Source organism: Panthera leo, chromosome A1 (genome assembly GCF_018350215.1).
Source record: "Panthera leo isolate Ple1 chromosome A1, P.leo_Ple1_pat1.1, whole genome shotgun sequence".
Lineage (NCBI taxonomy): Eukaryota > Metazoa > Chordata > Mammalia > Carnivora > Felidae > Panthera > Panthera leo.
In genome coordinates, this window is record NC_056679.1 from 204,607,779 (window position 1) to 204,630,632 (window position 22,854).

At 40.7% G+C, this 22,854-nt stretch overlaps 1 protein-coding gene across 6 annotated transcripts in view; it reads right to left on the reverse strand.

The window, feature by feature from the left end:
- Positions 1 to 22,854, reverse strand: part of GHR (growth hormone receptor) — a 269,171-nt gene that overhangs the window by 117,301 nt on the left and 129,016 nt on the right. Inside the window, exon 1 of one of the 6 annotated variants that reach the window (XM_042950847.1) lies at positions 12,315 to 12,364. The exons of 3 other annotated variants lie outside the window; for them this stretch is intronic. In XM_042950847.1, coding sequence (XP_042806781.1) covers positions 12,315 to 12,360 — 46 coding nt within the window. In that variant the 5' untranslated portion in view covers positions 12,361 to 12,364. Of the gene's footprint in view, positions 1 to 9,790; positions 9,856 to 12,314; positions 12,365 to 22,854 lie in introns of those variants that run through there. 2 more of the 6 variants (XM_042950864.1, XM_042950856.1) reach the window with 2 other exon arrangements.

A 22,854-nucleotide genomic window follows, 5' to 3' on the forward strand; every position in this document is an offset into this window, starting at 1 on the left:
CCTAAAGTTCATATTCCCATCTGAAAGAGAAGGGAGCCAAACTTTTGCCACTAAACAGGAAGACCAGGCAGTTGTGTTTGCACAAGGTTCCCAGGGAGGAAGGAGGAGGGATCTGGACTAGTGATAAGATCACAGCTCCCAGCCTGAGTGGTTTTCCCTGACCCTTTCTTTGGTCTTGGGAGTTCTGGACCAGAATTCAGATCCCTTCTGGCTTTGACAAGGGAAAAATAAAACCAAAAACAGAAAGGGGAAAAGAAAAAGAAAACTTTCCCAAGTTAATGATCTCCTTTCCCCCTCATTCCTTCTGTCTTTAGTCCATCCATCCCCTGCCATGATTTGGAGGAGAAAAAACTATTTCAGTAAGATCCCTAAATATTCCCACCTCTGCAGCATCCCAGCCTTACAGACCATCCTCAGGAAAGCATAACACCTTCATGGGGTTTGTTTCTGGCTTTTGTTTTGTATTCATTTGTTCTCAAATTACACATGTTTTCCAACGTATTCCAAATAAAAGAAATCTTGTTTAAAAATTTGGCTTACTAGACTTAAAAATAAGCCCAGGCAGAGTTCATTTCATCCACAAGATCCATTTTTTTAATGTGCACTCACCTTGAGGTTCGGTGTTAGAAATGGTGAGACTGACCTCAAGTATCAGACAACAGCTCAATATTTTGCCCTTCTACCCTTTTCCCTTTCCATGTTATTTATAAACCATTTCTCCAACAAACTGATCTGCTGTACCCAGTGCCACGTGTTTGGGCTTTTTTTAGTCATACATTTTGCACCTTCATTCAGCTTTGGCCATAGTCCCAGGCCTCTGGCTCAGATGTACTTCATGGCCTGGCAAGAAGGGCCCTTTGAGGTCAGTGAGGCCTTGGTAAGGAGGGGTGAAGATCAGCGAGTCTGGAAAGACACACTAAAGACACTGAAGGCCAGAGGGACAAGTTGCTCTTAGATTTTGACTTCCGTTATGTTTCCATGCAAACTGCAGCAACTCAGGCCAAAGGTTGGTGAAGACAAGGGAGCTTTGCATAGTAAATTCTCCTAAAAGCACACATGACATTCTTTTCACCTTCATCCTGTAGATCCCTGAGCCCAACTGTCCTCCTCTGTCACTGAGGCAACTTCCATGTACCCATATGAAGAGGCCCAGCCATCGAAAAGTTAAGCCCATTTCTTAAGAAGTAAGCTTTCTGATGTCACAAAGCCCTTCACTACTGGACACAGCCCCTTCGGCCGACAGGTATACTTGCCTATCAGAAAGCCTGGCACCCTCCAAAGTTTGCACCTCTTCTTTTCTTCTAAACATTTTGCCAAAAATTCTTAAGTTGTGTGGAAGAGAGATAGGAGGCAGAGGTGGATTGGGAGGTAAGCCAAGTGGGAGCAGAGAAGGCAAAGGGGGAGGAAGAAAGGATCCCAGCAGACTGAATGACTTCGGGGCTCTCTTCCTTTAGTTTTATAACAATAATAGCTTATATCTATTGAACGTTTATGTGCCAGGTAGGCTTGAAAGTTCTTTACATGTATCAACTTATTTACTCCTCGTCATAACCCTGTATGCTAGGTGCTATTATCCCCTTTTACATGAGGTAACTGAGGCACAAAGAGGTGAAAGTGGTAGAAACAGGATTCAAATCCAGTCTGTTCTCTGCATCACTCTGCTTTATCACCTCCATGTTACATGGACGCCTGTAATACTGGGCAGGTGAACATTCCAGGTTTAGACAACGTTCTCTCTCTTTCAGCCTTACTAACTCTGCCCCTCCTTTTTTTTTTCTCCAAGTTTGTTACAAAGATTACATTGGTACATTTATTTAGTATTTTATTCATCGGAAAAATGAAGAGATGGTTATTTCTTGGAATCCTGAAACTTCAAATGGTCAAAATTTGGGGGAAAGAGTTTTTTTAATTTTGATTGTAAACAGGTAAGCTGTGAGAACAGTAATAAACTGAAAAAGTGTGCAGCAAAAGGGGGCAGGAGGGTGCGTGGCTATAATTCTTATACACTGCAAGCTTGCCAGTGCTTAGCCATAGGAAGGAAGCACAGGAAGTTGTAAGGAACATTCCAGGATTGGGGCTGGATAATGACAGACTGCCAGGAACTCAGCCTTCATCTATCAAGTCAGATGTACTCTGCACCTGAAAACTTGAGATCACACACACATAAAATGAAGTTAAAAACAAGATGTCATTTACATAGACATTTTTGTTTTATGAAAGGTATAATCTAGGATTTCTTTTAACTATGCTATGCCAGGGTAGTGCTTATCTGTAGTCTGTTTAGGAACTAGAAGAATCATGAGAGAAAACCAGATTGAAGGAATTCTCTCATTGGAGTACCTGTCAGAAAGGAAGGCAAGCATCATTCATGCAAGCCAATGGAAAAACAAGATCCAACCAACAGAGACTTAATTTTGATTAACATGGTTTTCATGTAACTATTCAGTGGCTTCAACTGTTGTACAAATCAAGGTGCAGCTCACAGGCCAGAGAAGCCAAAGGAATCTTTTGGATAAGACTATTTAATTGAGCCATATATGTAATGTTGTCCTGGGTTTACAAGAGCAACTGAGGCTCACATTTTATTTACCTCACCAAGGTAGCAAAGTTTAAAAATGGCGGGAGGGTGGTACCTGGGTGGCTCAATCAGTTAAGTGTCTGACTCTAGATTTTGGCTTAGGTCATGATCTCACGGTCATGCATGAGATCAAGCCCCCAGTCAGGCTCTGCACTGAGTGAGGAGACTACTTGGGATTCTCTTTCTCCTTCTCTCTCTGCCCCTCCCCTGCTTGCTCATTTTCTCTCTCTCTCTCTTTCTGACTCTCTCCCCCCCACCCCCTCTCTCAAAAATAAATAAATAAACATTTAAAAATGATAGGAGGTCAGGAACTGGAATCCAGATCCTAAGTACTATTGTTTCCAGTGGGTCTAGAATTCACAACAAATTCTCTTATGTACATAGTTGTCTTTTCTATCATTACAGGGAAAAAAGGCATCCAGGTGAGTGTGTGTGTGTGTGTGTGTGTGTGTGTGTGTGTGTGTTTGTGTGTTTGCGTGTGTGTATGTGTATACACATCCCAGTAAAGAAATTAAATAGGCACATCCCAGTAAAGAAATTAAATAGGCACATCCCAGTAAAGAAATTAAATATTTCAATAATAATGATCACATATAATGGTAAGAAAAACATCAGCCAAATGAAATCTTGTATTGTTTATGTTCCTTAAGAAAAAAATTATATGGCTAAAAAAATCACTTACCAAGATATTAACAATCAAGGATAAAAGAAGAATGAAAAACCACAAAAGGGGTAAACTCATGCTGGTATATCAGTCATGAAGGATCTTGTGGGGGATGAGATACACATACACACACACACACACACACACACACACACACACGCACACACGCACAGTTTATATCAGTGCTTGGCCTAAGAGTTCTGATCTATCTGCTGGTTAATATAGATAACTACTTAGTTTCATCAAAGCCTGCAGGATATGTGGCCTCTACCCTGTGATTGCCAGTCTCAGCTTTGCATCGGCACTGTGGCTTCTGCTGTTCTCGCCTCCTACCCAAACTTCCCCACCTGTTCCTCTGCTAAACAATTCTGGATGCAAGAGTATTAAAAGTGAGGTATGGGGATTGTGCGGAGATACGCTGATGATTAAACATTCATTAAAGTAAAGTTGAATGATTTTACTATGAGTATAGTACCAGGAGACTTAATTTCATTTCCCATGAAAGTTATAATTTATTATTCAGAAGACTAAACAATCACTTCATGGGGATAGCATAGCACATTAAAGGAACCCACAAGGGCTTGCCATCAGCTACACCTGAGTTCTAGTTCTGGCTTTGCCCCTTGCTGAGTGACATACCACAGTCTTCTCAAACTCTCTTGACCTCAGTGTCTTGTGGGTAAAAGAGAGTTACTTCAGGTATTTCACAGGATCTCAAAGGGATGCAAGGTGAACACATTGCTGCCTAAGTGTCCATTACACTGTAAATGCTGAATTCGCATCAGTACCTCTTATCTGGTGACTGGAGGCTTCTAAACTGTAAGGATTTAAAAAAATTCTTTCCTTGCAAGATTTGAGAAACTCAAAGATTAGGGGAGGTAGGGATGAACCACCTTCTTTGGCAAGAGGTGGAATTCGGATAAATGACAGAAGAAAGAACTGGGGAGAAAGAGGCAAAAATATCCCAAGGATAATCTTTTCCTGGTAGATTTCTGAAACCTGGAAAAAACCCATAAAGAGATGCAGGGGTCTTCATAAAGCACTGCTCTCAATGTAAGTTGTGTGTCAACAGTGTCCAAACAGCTTGAGGCTATCCTAATGATTTCTCTCATAGCTGTGGTCTGTGGACACCCCTGTGGGGACTGCGTTGACTCCCTGTGAGCTCACCTGTTTAGACTGGTCAACCCCTGGTGCTCGCATTTAAATATTTTGCTGCTTGTCAGCATCTCCACTAGAGGGCAGCAGGTGGAAAGAAGAGGATGTTAACATGGATTATTAATGTAGACACTTGGCAATAATAGCTGTCAAGGTGGGGTGCCAAGCACTAGGGGTACAAGGGGACAAGTTAATGGAGTGGAAAAGATGAGAGCCTGGGTAATTATTGGTTTTCCGTTTCTAAGTGAAGCCATGGGTAGCAGGAGAAGGAGTTCGGCATTAGTAGGAAGTTGGAGCAGGGTTTCCCAAACCCGTAATTTTTAGATTCATGTTCAAAGTTTTCCTAGAACAAACACAAACATATAACATTAAAATAACTTTCAAATCACTCTAGATCTTCTGCATTAGAATCTCTAGGTATAAAGTTTACGAATCTGCATTTTTCAAAAACTTCCCAGCTTATTCTGAGTAATAGCCACGATCGGTTCCCTAAGGATGTCGGAGGTCCCTTCCAACTCTCAGAAGACTAATTTCACTAACAACAAATATGCCTAAAGCAACCTTGAAAATAATGGTAACTTGTGTATCCCTCTAGTAACCTGTTTTTAGAGACAAAAGGGGCAGAAGTAACTGAAATTGCTAGTGTGGACCACCATTTACGGTTTTCAGAGTGCTATTACAGACACATTCTTCCTCAACCTTTTAATCCTCACAACAAGACTGTAAATAAAAAGATTTTAAAACCCCGCTTACAGTTAGGGAAACCAAGTTCTAGCTAGGCTGCCTTATGGTGGTAAGTCTAGAAACAGTGCCTGTTGACTACAGTTCATTCTGTTCCATCAGAGTGCTGTGCCTTTTCAGTTCTGTTCTTGACCTGGATTTACCATCTTTTCATCAAATGATTTAGTGGAACTCTAAGAACGATGGCCAAGTCTAAGTTATATTCAGAAGAGAAATGGAGACAGTCTTAAGAGAAAGCTGGGATGGCAAGGCCAATAGACCATCTCTAACTGTGTCTTCCGGAGCTCTAGGAAACAGAAAGAAGTGAACGGTGACAATATGTGAGCGAGAAAGATGGCTGAGGGTACATGAATCAGAGCCCATGCTTCTGTGGTTTGCCTGCCACATGAAAGAGCAGAGTGATTTCATAGAGGCCTTATCTCAATCTAATTCATACATTTCAAAATCTTTCTGCTACTGACCTTTCTGTCAAGAGGGTGCCATTCTGCATGCACCTAAAGACATTTCCAAATTTTCAATGTTTCAAAATAGATTTTCAAGTGGATTCCACCAACTAGGTCACTTGCTCTCAAAGCGATCTATGGAAGAATGCACAATGGAGCAGGAGTTTGCATGTTGGCCCCACTCCTGCCAGTAACTGCTGGAATCTTGGGGAAGTCACTTAACCCTTTTGGGTCTGGGCTTCCTCTCCAATAACCAGACAGAGGGCTGGTGCTGCAGATTCCAGACAGACCATGAGAATAAGTTTAGTGTCAAATGATTTTAGATTGGTGTCTAACATTTAAAACCAAGGAGATTCATATAAAATATTGATGGCCAACCTTGGGGAACACTCCAACAAGGAACAAATGAAATGGTTTCCTATGGCCCCTTCCAATGTATTAGACAATTATTTTTTACTATTACAGTCTTTCATCTGCCTCACCCACCCACATACCCTCTGCAAACACCTCCTCCCCCCTCCCCCCCCCCCTCCTCACACACCTCCTGTGAAGGAAAGCCCCAGGACAGTAGGAGTTTTTAACTTTCTTGTTCACTGAGGCACTCCAATGGTGCCTGGCACCTAGTTGGAGCTCAAAAAATATTTGTCGAATGAATTCATGGTAACTTTGTGAAAAGTATAGTTTTTGTTTTCAAATGAGGGAAGCTAAAGACAATCCACTCAATCCAGAAATAAGACACGAATATATCTAATAAATTCCTGATTTATCACAATACAGACTTTGTTTTCATGGGCCGCTAAATAAGGACTATCAGTATATATTTATTTATGCCTATATGGTGTGTTTCTCATACATATAGTCAAATTGAGACTAAAAAATAACAATGGTGAAGTCACAAGGATTCTGAATATACTATAAGATCCACCTGTCAGCTGTTTGTTTCACTTATAATGCTTAAAGAAACAGCACGGCATGGTTATTCTAAAGGCATGTAACAGTTCAGTATGTGGAATGTTCCATATTAGTGTAAACTTAAATATGAAGATTGATTTCTCTGGTGGTAAAAGGCAGGTCTTAAGACTGATGAAATTTAATCTCACACCAATTATATTAATTTCAACAGCTGGCTTTGCAGTTACCACACTCTCCCATGCTTCTTTTAATAAATGCTCATGGATGTCTTCCTGTTCGCTCCATCAGCCTTTAATTCTCAGAGCGGTAGAGGGAGAAGTGACAGGAAGCATTTGCTGGAAGCAGTCAGATGTGACAGTGCATTCATGAGGATTTGTTAGCTGATGTTTAAGTCACTGCGCTCCTCATAAACAAGCATGAGTGACAGGCTTTAAGGGTAATCTTCCAAAACAAATGTGACTCATAACCATTAGTGCAGCACATGCTACAGTTAACAACTCTTGTTCTATCTAACCTATGAGTACCTCTGGAGCATGGAATAGGCAGAATCACAGGAAAAGTTTAAAGGGGGAAAGAAGTTGCAGCCTTTATCGCAAATGTGGCTACACCAGGCACACCAGCCCTTAGATGGACTTTCCTCGTCAGTGACTATTTTATTTAGAACACCGTAGAAATTTGGAAATTCTGGTACTGTCATGATGGTTAACCCAATCTCCTTGGTACAGAATTATTTCTGTCGAAATATACAATGTCAGATTTAGCGTTTCAAACAGGTGTTTATGTTGCTAAGAATGTTTGTTTTTGAATCAATAGACCTAAAATTATAAGCTTCCTGGTGTTCCTTGCAAGTGTTTCTGATATTTGTGCCCTCCTTAAGGAAACCTGGGTTGGAGTTTGGGGCTTTATAATTTTTATTTGATTGTTTGATATGGTTTGCTATCATTTAGCAAGTATGAAAAAAAAGATGGGAAAATAACAGGTGTCTGTAACCATTTCAATTCTTAAGTTGCTCATTAAGATTTCATATCACTTTATAAGTAGCCCTAAAAATGATAATACCTTAATCTGTGTTGCATACTGACTGTTGGCAGGCACCTTAAATACTTCTAGCAACACTGCACAAATTTATGACATTGTATGAAAAAGAATTAGTCCATCTGTAATTACTATCACAGAGCTTCAGCTGTAGAGTCCAACTAGTTTTCTACGGTTTGGGTCAAAGGCAGGCCTTTCTTTCCTGGGACTCCCACAATATTTTGTGCACGTTATATATACACATTCATTTTGGAGGTCTCCGTGATCTTTTTCTTCTAACCTCTTTGTTTACTTGGCAAACCCTAAAGCCTCTAAGTTTATTTATTGGTTTCCAGCACCTGCCCACCCCCCAAATCTTAGATGAATGAACGTATGAATCAGTGAAAAGGTAAGAGATGTACTGTAACCAAACATGTAAATATTTTATTTTTAAAAGTACTTAAACACGCTTTCTGTAATTTGACTCCCACAACAATCCTGGCACTATCCGTTCAACAAGCAATCACCAGATCTGGACCAGTGGTTCTCAATGGGTGTCCATTTGCCCACCCCCAGGGAATGCTTAGCAATGTCTGGAAATGTTTTGGTTGTTACAACTGAGGGTAGGAATGCAGCTCCTACCACCTACTGGGCAGAGGTCAAGAATGCTGCTAAACATGCTACAATGCATAGGACACCTCCCACCACAAAAAAAATCACCTGGCTTACAATATCAATAGGCCAAGTTTGAGAAACCCTCATCTAGGCCCTCCATCTCTGAAAACTAGTATAACTCTATGTTCTATGAGCTCCTGTCCAACAATATTTTTCTGATTAAGTATATCCTGTAAGAAATTACTCAGTATTATCATATCAAACGACCTCTTGCACTCAATCATCTTCCTCAAAACATAGAAACAACTAACCTTGCATGGGAATAGCAAGTTCATGGTTAGATTCCTAATTGCGGGGTCAGGATGAATGTTTGGTTTGCTAACTCTGTTCTTTTAGAAAAGACAGATGGGTGTAGTTAGTACCTGGATACCTCCATGCATCTCAATAGGAATGAATTCAGAACATTCACCAGTTCAGCTGTTTCTTATGATCAGAGCTCCTAGGAGGATAGCTAGAGAGGCCTAGGTGGATTTAAATATCAGCTGTTAAAAAAAAAACTTCAGAGTCAAAATGCTGGCAAGTGAATTCCATGTTTTGCATTTGAGAAAACCATACCTGAGTGAGTGGGAGGGAGCAGGAAGTGATGGAGCTAGAGAGAACTAGAGAGAGAGAAAGCCCTTTTGTTTGTCACAACTGAGTATCTTTCTATAACTTCCAACAATGATTCCCTGACTTAGTGGGTGTAGTGAACAACATATCTGGATCCTTTATAACTCAATATCCAGCAATAAATTATAGTTTTAGTAAGCATCAATTCCAGCAATGCAGAAGAGCATAAATCAGGGAGAACAGAGGAGTCTTAGAGATCACATTACTCCGATTTTCTACCTATTTTTAATTTTCTGAATTATTTATTCACACAAAACATACCTGGAAACCTACTCTGTAAAATCAAAGTGTTATTATATGAAGCTGTGTTTGAACAAGAATAGGGCACCAGAGTCCTTGGCAAGTTAGCTCCATACTCCCACATCTTAACCCCAGCCCTCTCTGACCTATTAATTCATCCTACTTTGGGATAATTATAATTGGCATGGAGTACTTTTTGTTTGACTGTTTATTTTTGAAAGAGACAGAGAGAGAGAGAGAGAGACAGAGAGAGAGATTGGTAGACAGAGAAGGAGACAGAGGATCCAATGCAGGCTCTGCACTGACAGCAGAGAGCCCAATACAGGCCTTGAACTCAAGAGCTGTGAGATCATGACCTGAGCCAAAGACACTTAACTGACTGAGCCACCCAGGCACCCTGGCATGGAGTATCAACCTAATTGCCCCCGTTATCCTTTTTAAAAAAAGTTTGTTTATAGAACATGAGTCGGGGAGAGGCAGAGAGAGACAGAGAGAGAGAGAATCCCTAGCAGGTTCCACATTGTCAGCATTGAGACCAATGCGGGGCTCAAACCCAAGAACCAGAGATCGTGACCTGAGCTGAAGCCAAGAGTCAGACATTTAACCGAATGAGCCACCCAGGTGCCCCTGTTCTCCTTTGGAACTAAAGAGGAGATTAGCCTTTATGGAAAACCTAACTCTTCCAGGTAACTACAACACCTACTGAACATGCTGTCTCATTTAATTCTCATGGATAATTTTATGAGCAAGGATTATTACCTTTATGTTTTAAGATGAGAAATGGAAGTGCTGAGAAGATCATTTGCTTAGATTGACAGAATTGATACAGGTTGAGCTGAAATTCATACATGCATATGTTTGGTTCCCAAAGTCTATTTTTATGGTATAATATTTTACCACATTATATAAACAGATTTGGTTACAGCCCTCCTCAAGATGATACACTTTAAAAGCAAATATCTTGTCACTGCCCCTTCATTACCCTCAGACTAAACATCACTAGTTCCTTTCACATGACTTCAAGGATCTTCACCAATAAGTCTGTTTTGTACTAGTTTGTCAATATCCTTCTTAAATCTTGATGTCTGCAGCTCACCAGATTATTCTAGATATGTTGTGGCCATTGCAGAGTCAAGACTGGTAATTTCCTTGTTCTGGACTCTCTATTTCTAATTAAAGCAGCTCCTTGGCAGCCACATCATAACAGGTTAGTTACACTGTACTTGCAATGAACTCAATAACCAAGTCTTTCACAAAGGACTTGCTGTAGGCCAGGAATCTCACTGCCTTTATTTGTGAAGTTAATTTTTTTAAACCTGGACAAAGGACTTTACATTTATCCCCATCAAAGTTTATCTTGGTAGTTTTGGCTCCCAACTGTAGGCTGTTGATATACTCTGGATCCTATGTCTGTCCTATAGCACGTTAGTTATCTTTATTTAGCTTTGCATCATCTGCAGATTTGATTAGCCTGTCTTCCTTGTCTGCACTCTAGGACACTTATTTAAAAAAAAAAAAGTCCAGAAGAAGAAGGCCTATCACAAATGACCTAAGATAGGGCTTGGCAGGAGGGAATCTGTTCCACAGTACCACATCCATGTCTAAGAAATTACAGAAAAAATAGTTTTCGAGTTGAAAGGGACAGATTAGACATTTTTTCTCTGAAAGTTCTATTAACAGGCAACTGAGTTTAGAGAAATTAAGAACTTTTGCACATAACCATAGTGCTGATTACTGATGGAACTAGATTCATAAGCAGGGTTGCTGATTGTTAACTTTTTTTTTTCTATCACACCATTAGATGGGATCACTAATGGCCAAGAAGACATCTCAAATTTGTTTCAAATAGTTTCTTGACACAATTTTCTTTTCTGACAACTTGCCCCTTTCTCCTAAAACAGCAACACAAAAAGAAATTCCAGTGAACTGAAGACTCTTGTTCTTATAAGCTTGGTTTCACTTTCACTGACTTATATGGACAAATCCTATCAGAAAAAAAAAATGGCATAAGAACAATGCTCACCCGACATAAGTCCTATATGCAAAATAGGGTCTATTAATCCTATGAAAGGTAAAACTTTGGGTAAGGAAGTGTAGATTTAGAAGCAGGCAAAAGAATATGGCATAAAAGTGTCTGTTGTGTGTAGCATAACTCTATAGACCTGTTAGGAGAGAGAGGAGACTGCTTCCCTTTACTTTGATAGCTTCTGGATTCATAAAAAATATGTGAATGATACAGAAGAGAAAACCCAGAGTTGATTTCATAAGCAGTCCTTGTACCTCCCTACAACAATGGGGGTAAAGCCTTGTGGGTAAAGGACTGGACAGCAGGAGACAGCTGTTCAGTGACCCAGGAGGTACTTTTCATGGAGTTTTTTTCCAAAGGGTAAGAGGTGGTTCCTGTCCCCATAAACTTTGGCTATTGATTTAGCTTCAGGAGGAGATGCCCAGTTGCTTTGAGAAAATTACCCATACCTCATCAGAAGCTTTATATGTATATCTGATAATTTATACGTATAATTTATACCAGAAGTTATATATTATATTAATTATATTATATTAACTATATTATATCATATATCATACATCATATCATATCAGAAATGAGGTCCAACAGTGAAAGTCTAAGTACTACATTAAATGTAATTAACCTGAATCTAAAGGATTTACTGAAGTAGCTCATGGAATCACCTCCTGTCTTTTTGACGTAATATACTATGGTTCTTTCATAGGCTGATCAGGTAAACCAGCAACTTCCAGGAATCAGATGAGATCCCTACAGAGGCATTACAGTTAGATAGTCACCAAGAGAATCCTAGGACACGACAGGCAGTGTAGTATGCACTCTTGGGCTCTCACTTTTGCCCTCATTAGCTTTGTAAACTAGGTATGAAATTATTCTTGGTGTTCTTCCCTAAGGGTAATATGGAAACTTCTTCTTAGCATTGCTGTGAAGATTAACCGAGGTAGTAATATAAGGGACTTAACACTGGAACCACTAACAAGCTTCTATATAATTATTGCAAGAAATTTGTTTTAATTCTGTCTTTCCACATCCCTACTTCACCTAAGTGACTAACCTGGGGACCTGGCCTCATTCCTCTTGACATTGTGTCTGCCACACAGCAAGTGCTCAATAAACGCTCACTGAACTGAATTGACTTGCCCAGTATTAACTACCAGCAGCAGATTCAACTCATGCCAGACCCCTTTGCTGACTTGGTCAGATTTAATTTAATTAAAAATACAAGAACTAGAGCACTAAGGTTTTTATCAAACTTACCCTCTGAAGATTCATTACAAAAACTGTAAACAGAATAGTGTCTCATTTCGTAAAAGCTTATGCTGTAATGTCAATTCTATTGTTGAAAACACCTTAAATATTAGAATGCTCTTATCGACAGTGTTCTGAAGGCATTATTACAATTATCTTTAGCTTTCAAAACTTCCTTGTGCAATTGAAATGCTTCTTTTAGGCATATATTGTTACAAATCAAATTCTGCACATATCTGTTTGTTTATTTAGGCCTCAAGGTTTGCAGTCACTCACTTCAAAGCCAATAATAGTTACCTTATTGAATATCTGTTTTTCCCATGGAATCTCAACAGGTGGTCTATTTGTGTTACTTCCCCAATGATTTTAAACAAGTTATTTTCCTTCTATTTAACAGATGAAAAAACTGAGGCTCAGAAGCTGTAATAATCTACAAAAGGCTTTGTAGCAGATGTTGTCAGTTCTTTGCTGATGTAGATCCCTTAACCATTTTTTACAAATGTTTATTTATTTTGAGAGAGAGAGAAAGCCCACGTGTGGGGAAGGGGCAGAGAGAGGGGGAGAGAGAGAATCCCAAGCAGGCTCCGTGATTGGTGCAGAACCCTACGCAGGGCTCTATCCCACAAACCGTGAGCTGAAAACAAGAGCCAGATGCTTAACCAACTGAGCCACCCAGGCTCTCCCTTAACTAGTTTTGTGCACACAGATTCCCTGTGTGCCTTCACTCTGGACACCCAGCACCTGTGTCTTTGCAGCCCTCAGGCTGCTGGAGCCATCTTGATCTGCCCTTGGAGAACTGATAGTGTCTAGGAACTTACATCCACCTGGGTCAGCCCTTAACCACCAAATGAGGGCTGATCTGGACAACTTGAAACACTGCTTCTGGACGGGAATGTACCAGATACCACCCTAAACAGTCACCTCACAGTACTTGATATTGCACCCTTGCTTGCTTTTTTTTTTTTAATTTCTCTATCTTATTTCCCTACTTCCCCGTCAGCTTCTTCCTGGAACATTTTCTAACAATTCACTTTCATTTAAATCTTTGTCTCAACTTCTGGCTTCTGGGAAACTCAATCTTTTTTTTTTTTAAGTTTATTTTTTGAGAGAGAGAGAGAGAGAGAGAGAGAATCCCAAGCAGGCTCCATGCTGTCAGTGCAGAGCCCTACGTGGAGCTCAGTCTCACAAACCGTGAGACCATGACCTGAGCTGAAATCAACAGTTGAACATTTAACTGACTGAGCCATGCAGGCAACCCTGAAGAATTCAATCTTAAAAAAAAAAAAAAAAAAAAAAAAAAAAAAAAAAAAAAAAAAATCACGTGACTCATAAATGGCAGAGCTGCATTTCAAACCCAATTCTGACAAAGTTCAAGATCTGAAATCCCTACCTTAAACTACTTATCCTCACAATGAGAGAAGAAACAGGAGTCTGATATGATTGGTACAGAGATTTGCTTGCTGATCCTTTCCCCCAAGCACCTCTGTACGTTCTCTGAGTACCAGCCAAGCCACATGACCAGCCTCTTCTCTTCTTGGCAAGTTCCTCCACAGTCTCCCTCAGCCTCTGACAGTGTAAGCCTCTGGCTGATGGCTGCTGCCCCAAGGAAGTGATAGCCATGGGCAGGACCACAGCACCAGAGGGACACCTTGCATAACCAAATCAAATGAAAATCAAACTGGGCTCCTGTCAACTAACTGCAGAAATCAATCAGTGGTCTATGCAGTATCTACTGAATGCCACTGTGGGCTCAGTGGCAGCCAGTCTCTCATTACAGCCTGGAATTTCAGTCCTTTCTTTCTATCTTCCGGTTTAAGGCATCAGTTGACTGTCCCTATATCAGAGGCTCTGACTTTGGGTTCATAGCAATCCACTCCCAACCAACATGTTGGAAAAATCACCCCCTAAATTCCACAGGGAAGAGTTCTATTTTAGATACATCTCATGTAAATGAAAGTGTTTAATATTCTTATTTTTCATGAAGTTAAATTTTTTAGACCTAGGAATACAGGTTTTTAGCACCCATTCATGGAAATAAGACAGGTCACACAGGGAGTAGCTACACTTTTGCCTTTCACACCCACAATGGCTATAATAAACATGAGTTTGACATACAGATATAGCCAAGGTATGCACAGAAATTAATCCAGCTCTCTTATTCCTCGATCAGAGCTTTCCAGGAAGTCAGGCTTAATGATAGCTGCGAAGAGTGAGAATGTTAGTCAACCGTGCTTATGAAGTTCAGAGCAAACATCCAGAGAATATGGTGCTGGCATGGTTCACACAGGCAGCTGGGCACAGTCATACACAAGCCAGGCCTGTCAGAGCATGGCCCCTTGGGGACTTCGCTGCATTCTACTCCTTGCTACATCTGACCAAACCTCCTGATGTGGAGCAGGGCTCTCTGATGGACTCCTGCCCATTTCCCTATTCCCTTGCTATCAGCACAACACATTCTTCCATCACCAGCTATTGTTCAGAACAGCATAGTGCCTCTTGCTCCAACCAAGGAAGCAGCTGGGTCAATGGCTGAGCAGAGGAGAAGGGAGGGTAGGTCCTAAATGTTAAGAAGCCACAAAATGGTCCTTTCCTTTAAAAATGACCTCTTGTTAGATGCTGGCAAGGATGTGGAGAAACAGGAACCCTCTTGCACTGTTGGTGGAAATGCAAACTAGTGCCCCTCTGGAAATCAGTGTGGAGGTTCCTAAAAAAATTAAAAATAGAACTACCCTATGACCCAGCAATAGCACTATGAGGAATTTATCCAAAGGATACAGGAGTGCTGATGCACAGGGGCACAAGTACCCCAATGTGTATAGCAGCACTTTCAACCAATAGCCAAATTATGGAAAGAGCCTAAATGTCCATCAGCTGATGAATGGATAAAAAAGATGTGGTTTATATATACAATGGAATACTACTTGGCAATGAGAAAGAACGAAATCATGCCATTTGCAACAACGTGGATGGAACTGGAGGGTATTATGCTAAGTGAAATAAGTCAGGCAGAGAAAGATATCATATATTTTCACTCACATGTGGAACTTGAGAAACTTAACAGAAGACTGTGGGGGAAGGGAAGGGGAAAGAAAATAGTTTCAAACAGAGAGGGACGCAAAACATAAGAGACTCTTAAAAACAGAGAACAAACTGAGGGTTGATGGAGGGACAGGGGAGAGGGGAAAATGGGTGATGGGCATTGAGGAGAGCACTTGTTGGGATGAACACTGGGTGTTGTATGTAAGCGATGAATCATGGGATTCTACCCCCAAAACCAAGAGGACACTGTATGTTAGCCAACTTGACAATAAATTATATTTTTAAAAAATATAAAAAAATAAATGAAAAAAAATGACCTCTTGTTTTGGGGGAGGCCAAGGGTTTCCAAAATATAGTGGTCAACATCACCAATTCAATCTCCGATGATGTGAATCTGGTAATTCTTACACATAGCATGTGGCTATCAAGAAGTCAAATGCTCTAAACATTATTTCTCATTCCACAAATTTGCAAAGTTTTACCAAATGATTAGACAATACAGAAAATACCAGTTTTTATTCATATTCAGAGACTAAGAAACTAAGGATTTAAGCAGTATAACTTTGAATTTTAATTTTGAGAGTTTCATATTTTCAGATGGGTTCTCACTGGAAAATTGGAAAGACCTGATATTTAAGGAAAGGAGCTGGGAAAACTGATCTAGCTATCCATATAATCACTAGTCAGAGTTTTCGTAATCTAAAGTTCAATGTCCAAAGGGGCAGAGAAAACTTGGATTTGGGATCTGCAGGCCTCATCATACCTATGTCTGTCAATATTTGAAATGATTTAATCAGGTAGGTGGGGCACAGATAAACGTGGTGTCTATCTGTGGGGGTTGGTGCTGGGTGACTGGTTCTTTCAATGCAGGATGGTAGGCAGTGACTGGTACATGGGGTACAGAGTTCAGTCACTTGGGAAAAGGTTGACAAGACTTAGGAAGGGCATCAGCCTCTTAGACATTGGTGTGTAGGACAGATTTCTGACCTTGATGGCATCTGAAGTATATAGCAGAATGAGATCATTCCATCCACAGAGAAAGCCCATAAATCAGGGCTTAGAGTAGGACACATGGATGCTCAGGGCTTCTTTGAAGCCACTGGGTTCTAGCTTCTATAGCTGCACAGCTATTTCCCACTGGAAGGGGGTCCTAATTCAGCCCCCAGTCTGGTTAAAACAAGATAACAGATCCCTAGTGACAATTGTGGGATATGACTAGAGAAGTCCGAGGTCAGGATTTACATTCTGGTTCATTCATTCACTCAAGAAATAAATGAAGATCTACTGTGTGTAGGGGAGGGGGATATAGGGAAGAGCAAAACATCCTTCATCGATTTTAAGGTTTGGTGAGTTTTAAATCCATATAGAGGGAGGGGATATAGGGAAGAGCAAAACATCCTTCATCGATTTTAAGGTTTGGTGAGTTTTAAATCCATGACACTTTATTACACAGGTACATGGGGGTCATTTTGTTAATCATTTACTTGAAAACAATTAGGTTGCCTAGTTCAAGCCCAATCCAGACTTTGTCACATAATTTAAAACACAGATGTCATTACAACCTCATTGAGAATTGGGACACACAACAAATGTTACTTCTCCTATACCCTGATCCTACCTCCCCTTCCCATCCCCTTGTCCAGCCTTTCGGTGAGAGATTCTATTAACAACATCCTAAAACATTTCCTTCATGCTTGGGACATGATCCACCATGATTTGGTACGTGCAAACCTGCCAAAAAAATGTAATGAAGACACTGTAATGAGTTAAGGTTAAGGCTTAAGGCCAGTAAGTTGTTGTATAAACAGAAGCAGAGATTCCTGATAGATGTATCTGGTGAAATACTGTGGATTCATTTGAACAGATTTGAGAAATATAAGCCAGAGAAAACTCTGATTTGCAGCTGAGGCTGAAGAAGGGCTCCAGGCCCCTGGCCCTTGTGGTCTGTACAGTTACCACCAGCCAGGCCACCACAGAATCCTAGCTTTGTATGGTCAGATGCATCAGATTTCAAAGTGTGTTTATGTTACACATCATTACCGCCTTTACGCTGCTAACTACAGATCATGAGGAAGCTTCTCTTTGGGTTTGAGAATGACACTGTTGACAGCATTACTTCAACACCCATACAAGTGTTGGAAAAGCCAAAACAGGAAGGTGATGCCTGCTGCTTGTGAAAGATGAGGGTCGTGGCTGCTGGGGACTGCCTGATGACAAGTTAGAAGCACAGGCTATGGATAAGCTGGCAGTTAAAAGGAGCAGGGGCTAGGCCTTCAAAAATGTCTTTGTTGCTGGCTCTGAAATGCTTAAAATTCTATATCATATAGAGATTAAAATTAAGGTTTAAACTGAATTAACCCTGGGGAAATAACTCACTGACTTAAATTCACACTGAGGAGAAAACCATCAACCACAGGTTCTTCCCAAGAGGGTTTTCTCGGGAAAAGGTGCTGGGTGGTTGAGGAATGCTGGGTCCCCTGTCGTGGAGGACAATCTCAGGCAGAGGCTGGCTGGGCTGGTCCAAGCTGGTGCGGACTTCTGCACAGCCAAACGTGGGTTAGCCTCCAACCAGAGGCAGGAAGCCCAGTGTGTCCATGAATGGAGGCTCTGGCCACATATCATATCTATTATATCAGCCTCGTTCCTGTCTACCCCATAACCGGAGCCCCAGTTTAGACTACCGAACCAAAGTGGTGGGGATACAGTTTGCATACCAGGATTGGCTCATCCCGAAAGAGCTGGAGTCTGAGGTGGAAGACTAGAAGCACAGTCTGTCACTGGCATGCGTGAATTGAATGTTCCAGGTTCAGACTATTCCTGGGCGGTCCCAGCCCTTTCATTTACTAATTAGCTGAGGCACAAACCTAATCACCCACACTGCCAGTTGCTTTGTAGGGGTGAGTCACTTAGCTATGCGTAAGCCTGACCGACCTCCCAGATTGTGCCCGGTGCAGGGCTTTGCTGCTGTCAACTTATCCCGCATACATTTCATTGTGCTCCATGAGGTAGGTACATACTCTGGTGATCATATAATATCTGGGGGTATGTCCAGGTCTCAGGATATAGTCATGAATGTCCAGAGACTACATGGGGAGACAGCCAGGCCTTTGTTCCATGGCAAACCCTCAGTGCACAGTAGCCTGAGCCATACCACAGCCACATGGCAGAGGCGGGAAGCTAGCTGTGCAGCCCAAGCTGGGCACGGGCAAGAGTTCTGGAAAACGGTACAAAAGGAAGGAAGCTTAGATGCCCTGCTATATCAGTGTGAGTATGTCTCCTCCCTTACAGAGCAGCTCCATGCAAGTACCACTTCACTGCTAACAGTCCAAGCTGTGTTCTGGGACTTCCCCGTATTAACAGTGAGTCATTGCTGATGCTGATAACCTTAACTAAAAATATGAGAACTTAGAGATGGATGGAGGAAGAAAGGTCTGACAGTTCCTGAAGTCAAAAATGCACACATAATTGGGCTCCAAGTACCGACGATTCTGTCTCCTCAACATCTCTGTGATCCATCTATTTTTTTTTATCACAACCGTCACATTTATATCTTCTCTCTCCTGACCTATTACAATCATCTTCCTCTACATTCATCTCTCTCAAATTCACTTCCACCCTATTACCAGTAGTATTTCCAAAGTGAAAACCTAGCAGTGTTATTACCCTGTTTAAAACTCTTTTAGCAACATAAGGGGATCACAATTAAATAATGTTTACTTATCTGTCTTCTCTTCTATAAACCATGGGCAATCTAAAGGCAGGAACATAAATTTAAAATTCATCCTTGGATCCATAAACTGGCCAGGAGGAGGTCAAACTTTCACTCCTCACAGATGACATGATACTCTATATGGAAAACCCAAAAGATTCCACTAAAAAATTGCTAGAATTGATTCATGAATTCAGCAAAGTTGCATGATATAAAATCAATGCACAGAAATCGGTTGCATTCCTATACACCAACAATGAAGTGACAGAGAGAGAAATCAAGGAATCGATCCCATTTACAGTTGCACAAAAAAACCATAAAATACCTAGGAATAAATCTAACCAAAGAGGTGAAAAATCTATACACTGAAAACTATAGAAAGCTTATGAAAGAAATGGAAGAAGACACAAAAAAATGGAAAAAGATTCCATGCTCCTGGATAGGAAGAACAAATGTTGTTAAAATGTCGATACTACCCAAAGCAATCTACATATTCAAAGCAATCCCTATCAAAGTAACACCAGCATTCTTCACAGAGCTAGAACAAATAATCCTAAAATTTGTATGGAAGCAGAAGAGACCCCGAATAGCCAAAGCAATCTTGAAAAAGATGTATGTATGTACACAAATGTATGGCCAACTAATCTTTGACAAAGCAGGAATGAATATCCAATGGAATAAAGACAGTCTCTTCAGCAAGTGGTGCTGGGAAAACTGGACAGTGACATGCAGAAGAATGAACCTGGACCACTTTCTTTCACCACACACAAAAATAAACTCAAAATGGATGAAAGACCTCAGTGTAAGACAGGAAGCCATCAAAATCCTTGAGGAGAAAGCAGGCAAAAACCTCTTTGATCTTGCCCACAGCAACTTCTTACTCAACACGTCTCCAGAGGCAAGGGAAACAAAAGCAAAAATGAACGACTGGGACCTCATCAAAATAAAAAGCTTCTGCACAGCGAAGGAAACAATCAGCAAAACTAAAAGGCAACCGACAGAATGGGAGAAGATACTTGCAAACAACATGTCAGATAAAGGGTTAGTATCCAAAATCTATAAAGAATTTATCAAACTCAACACCCAAAAAACAACTAATCCAGTGAAGAAATGGGCTAAAGACATGAATAGACACTTCTCCAAGGAAGACATCCAGATGGCCAACCGACACATGACAAATGCTCAACATCACTCATCATCAGGGAAATACAAATCAATACCACAATGAGACACCACCTTACACCTGCCAGAATGGCTAACATTAACAACTCGGGCAACAACAGATGTTGGCGAGGATGAGGAGAAAGAGGAGCTCTTTTGCATTGTTGGTGGCAATGCAAGCTGGTACAGCCACTCTGGAAAACAGTATGGAGTTTCCTCAAGAAACTAAAAATAGAACTACCCTACAACCCAGCAATTGCACTACTAGGCATTTATCCAAGGGGTACAGGTGTGGTGTTTTGAAGGGACACATGCACCCCCCATGTTTATAGCAGCACTATCAACGACAGCCAAAGTATGGAAAGAGCCCAAATGTCCATCGATGGATGAATGGATAAAGAAGATGTGGTATATATATATATATATATATATATATACACCACACACACACACACACACACACAATGGAGGATTACCTGGCAATCAGAAAGACTGAAATCTTGCCATTTGCAACTACGTGGATGGAACTGGAGGGTATTATGCTAAGTGAAATTAGTCAGTCAGAGAAAGACAAAAATCATATGACTTCACTCATATGAGGACTTTAAGAGACAAAACAGATGAACATAAGGGAAGGGAAACAAAAATAATATAAAAACAGGGAGGGGGACAAAACACAAGAGACTCATAAATATGGAGAACAAACTGAGGATAACGGGAGGGTTTGTGGGAGGGGGGATGGGCTAAATGGGTAGGGGGCATTAAGGAATCTACTCCTGAAATCATTGTTTCACTATATGCTAATTTGGATGTAAATTTAAAAAAATAAAAAATAACATTAAAAAATTCATCCTCGGATCCATTAAAGTGCTTGATTAAAACTTGATGAAAGATTGTTTTGTGTCATCATCTGCAGAGGTCTGTGCTCACATCTTCCACTGGCACCATTTAAATTGTTGAGGCCAGGAGCTCCTCAGCCTGGTCTGCTACATCCTGCTGAGCTCCAGTGTGGAAGCGGTTTGTGATATCAAGAGGACCAGGTGACACAGGGTTGCTGATATACATGGATGCAGGCTATGGCATGACAGCAGAATGAAAGATTTCTTCTTGCCTCCTGGTGACAGTAAAGACAGCAGCAATCTAGAGCTCTGTGGAGGTTATCTTCACTTTCAGTATGCATGGAAAGCCTAGAACTTCTTGAAATCATTTGATAGGCACACCATTTACTGGTTACCAACTATAACCATGACTCTAATCCTTGCTTGATATATATCCTACAGGTCTTGGCAACTTCTCAGGGCCCTGTGGGGCCTCACTGTCAGGGTGCAGGGAGGGCTTATTAAAAAAAAATACAATGTTCCTTCCACTGGGTCATTATTTCCTTTTTGTTAGCAATGAGAAGAGAGGTGTCTTTTTTTTTCCCACATAAGTGCTGTGTCAGTTTGTATAAGTTTATAAAAAATGTTCAAATATATGCAGAAAATATTATTTTGAGGATCCTGATTCCTTTAGGATGTAGCATCTCACCCCTAGTGCACATTTCTTACCTTGACTGATACAGAATGATGTAGCACCTTTTAATCTGCCGATAAAATACTAATTATGTGCTTTGCCTGCAATCCATGCCACATCCACACACATATATATAATGTACATTATACATAAATATTATAGATGCAATTTACACATATTATACACACACACACACACACACACACACACACACACACACACATAACGTCCCATCATTAGGGCTTATGCATGGCCTACAGCTTTGAGAAGAACTATGACTTGCAGGATATGCTTTACACTCTGTCTCTTCTCTTTCTCTCCAAATACCATCTTCATTCCTCAAGACCCAGCAAGACCCGTCCTTTCCACAAAGCTTTTGCTATTGCTAAGCCTTCTATAATTTAACTCCAATCTATTGACCTAAGTTTACTTCCGAAGTGAATAATTACAAATGGAGTGCTCATGTATAGCACACTCTGGACAAATGAATCATATGCCTTCTGCAAAGTAAGTGCTCAAAAAATAGCTGTTGAATACTAAATGTGTAAAATAGAACCACTCATTGCCTGGTACCGTGTCTGTACATAGGATAAACTCAGTAGCTGAATGAGTTGTTCTTCATGTACACCTTCTACCTACACCTGTGCGCTTCCGTTTATGTTGTTCCTCTATCACATCGGCTATTCCGAGAGTCTCCTCCTGCTCTTCTCAGCCCTTTAAAGTCTTAAACAAGTATTGTAGTTCTGCTGAATAACACCGACCTCCTTCATGAAGTTCTAATTCACTACAGCAGGAGGTGACCCTCCACACTTCACTCCTCCTAAGGAGTGTAGTTCGGGGCCACTATTTCAATTGTTAATAGACATGGTCTTACACGGCAATTCTTTGTGCAGGTTCCTGATCTCTTAACTCATGGTAACTTCCTTGAGAGAAGAATCACTATATTCCTCATAGCCCTAAGTTGAATCTTTGAAAAAAGAAAGCTCTAAAAATATATCTATACATTAAACTTGAAGTAACTATTCCAGTCCATCTTCATTTACTCTTTTTCAGAACATCTTGACCATATGTATTCATTGCACAATTTAGACCTTAAAGCTATACAGTTTCTCATTAATTTCTAGAAGT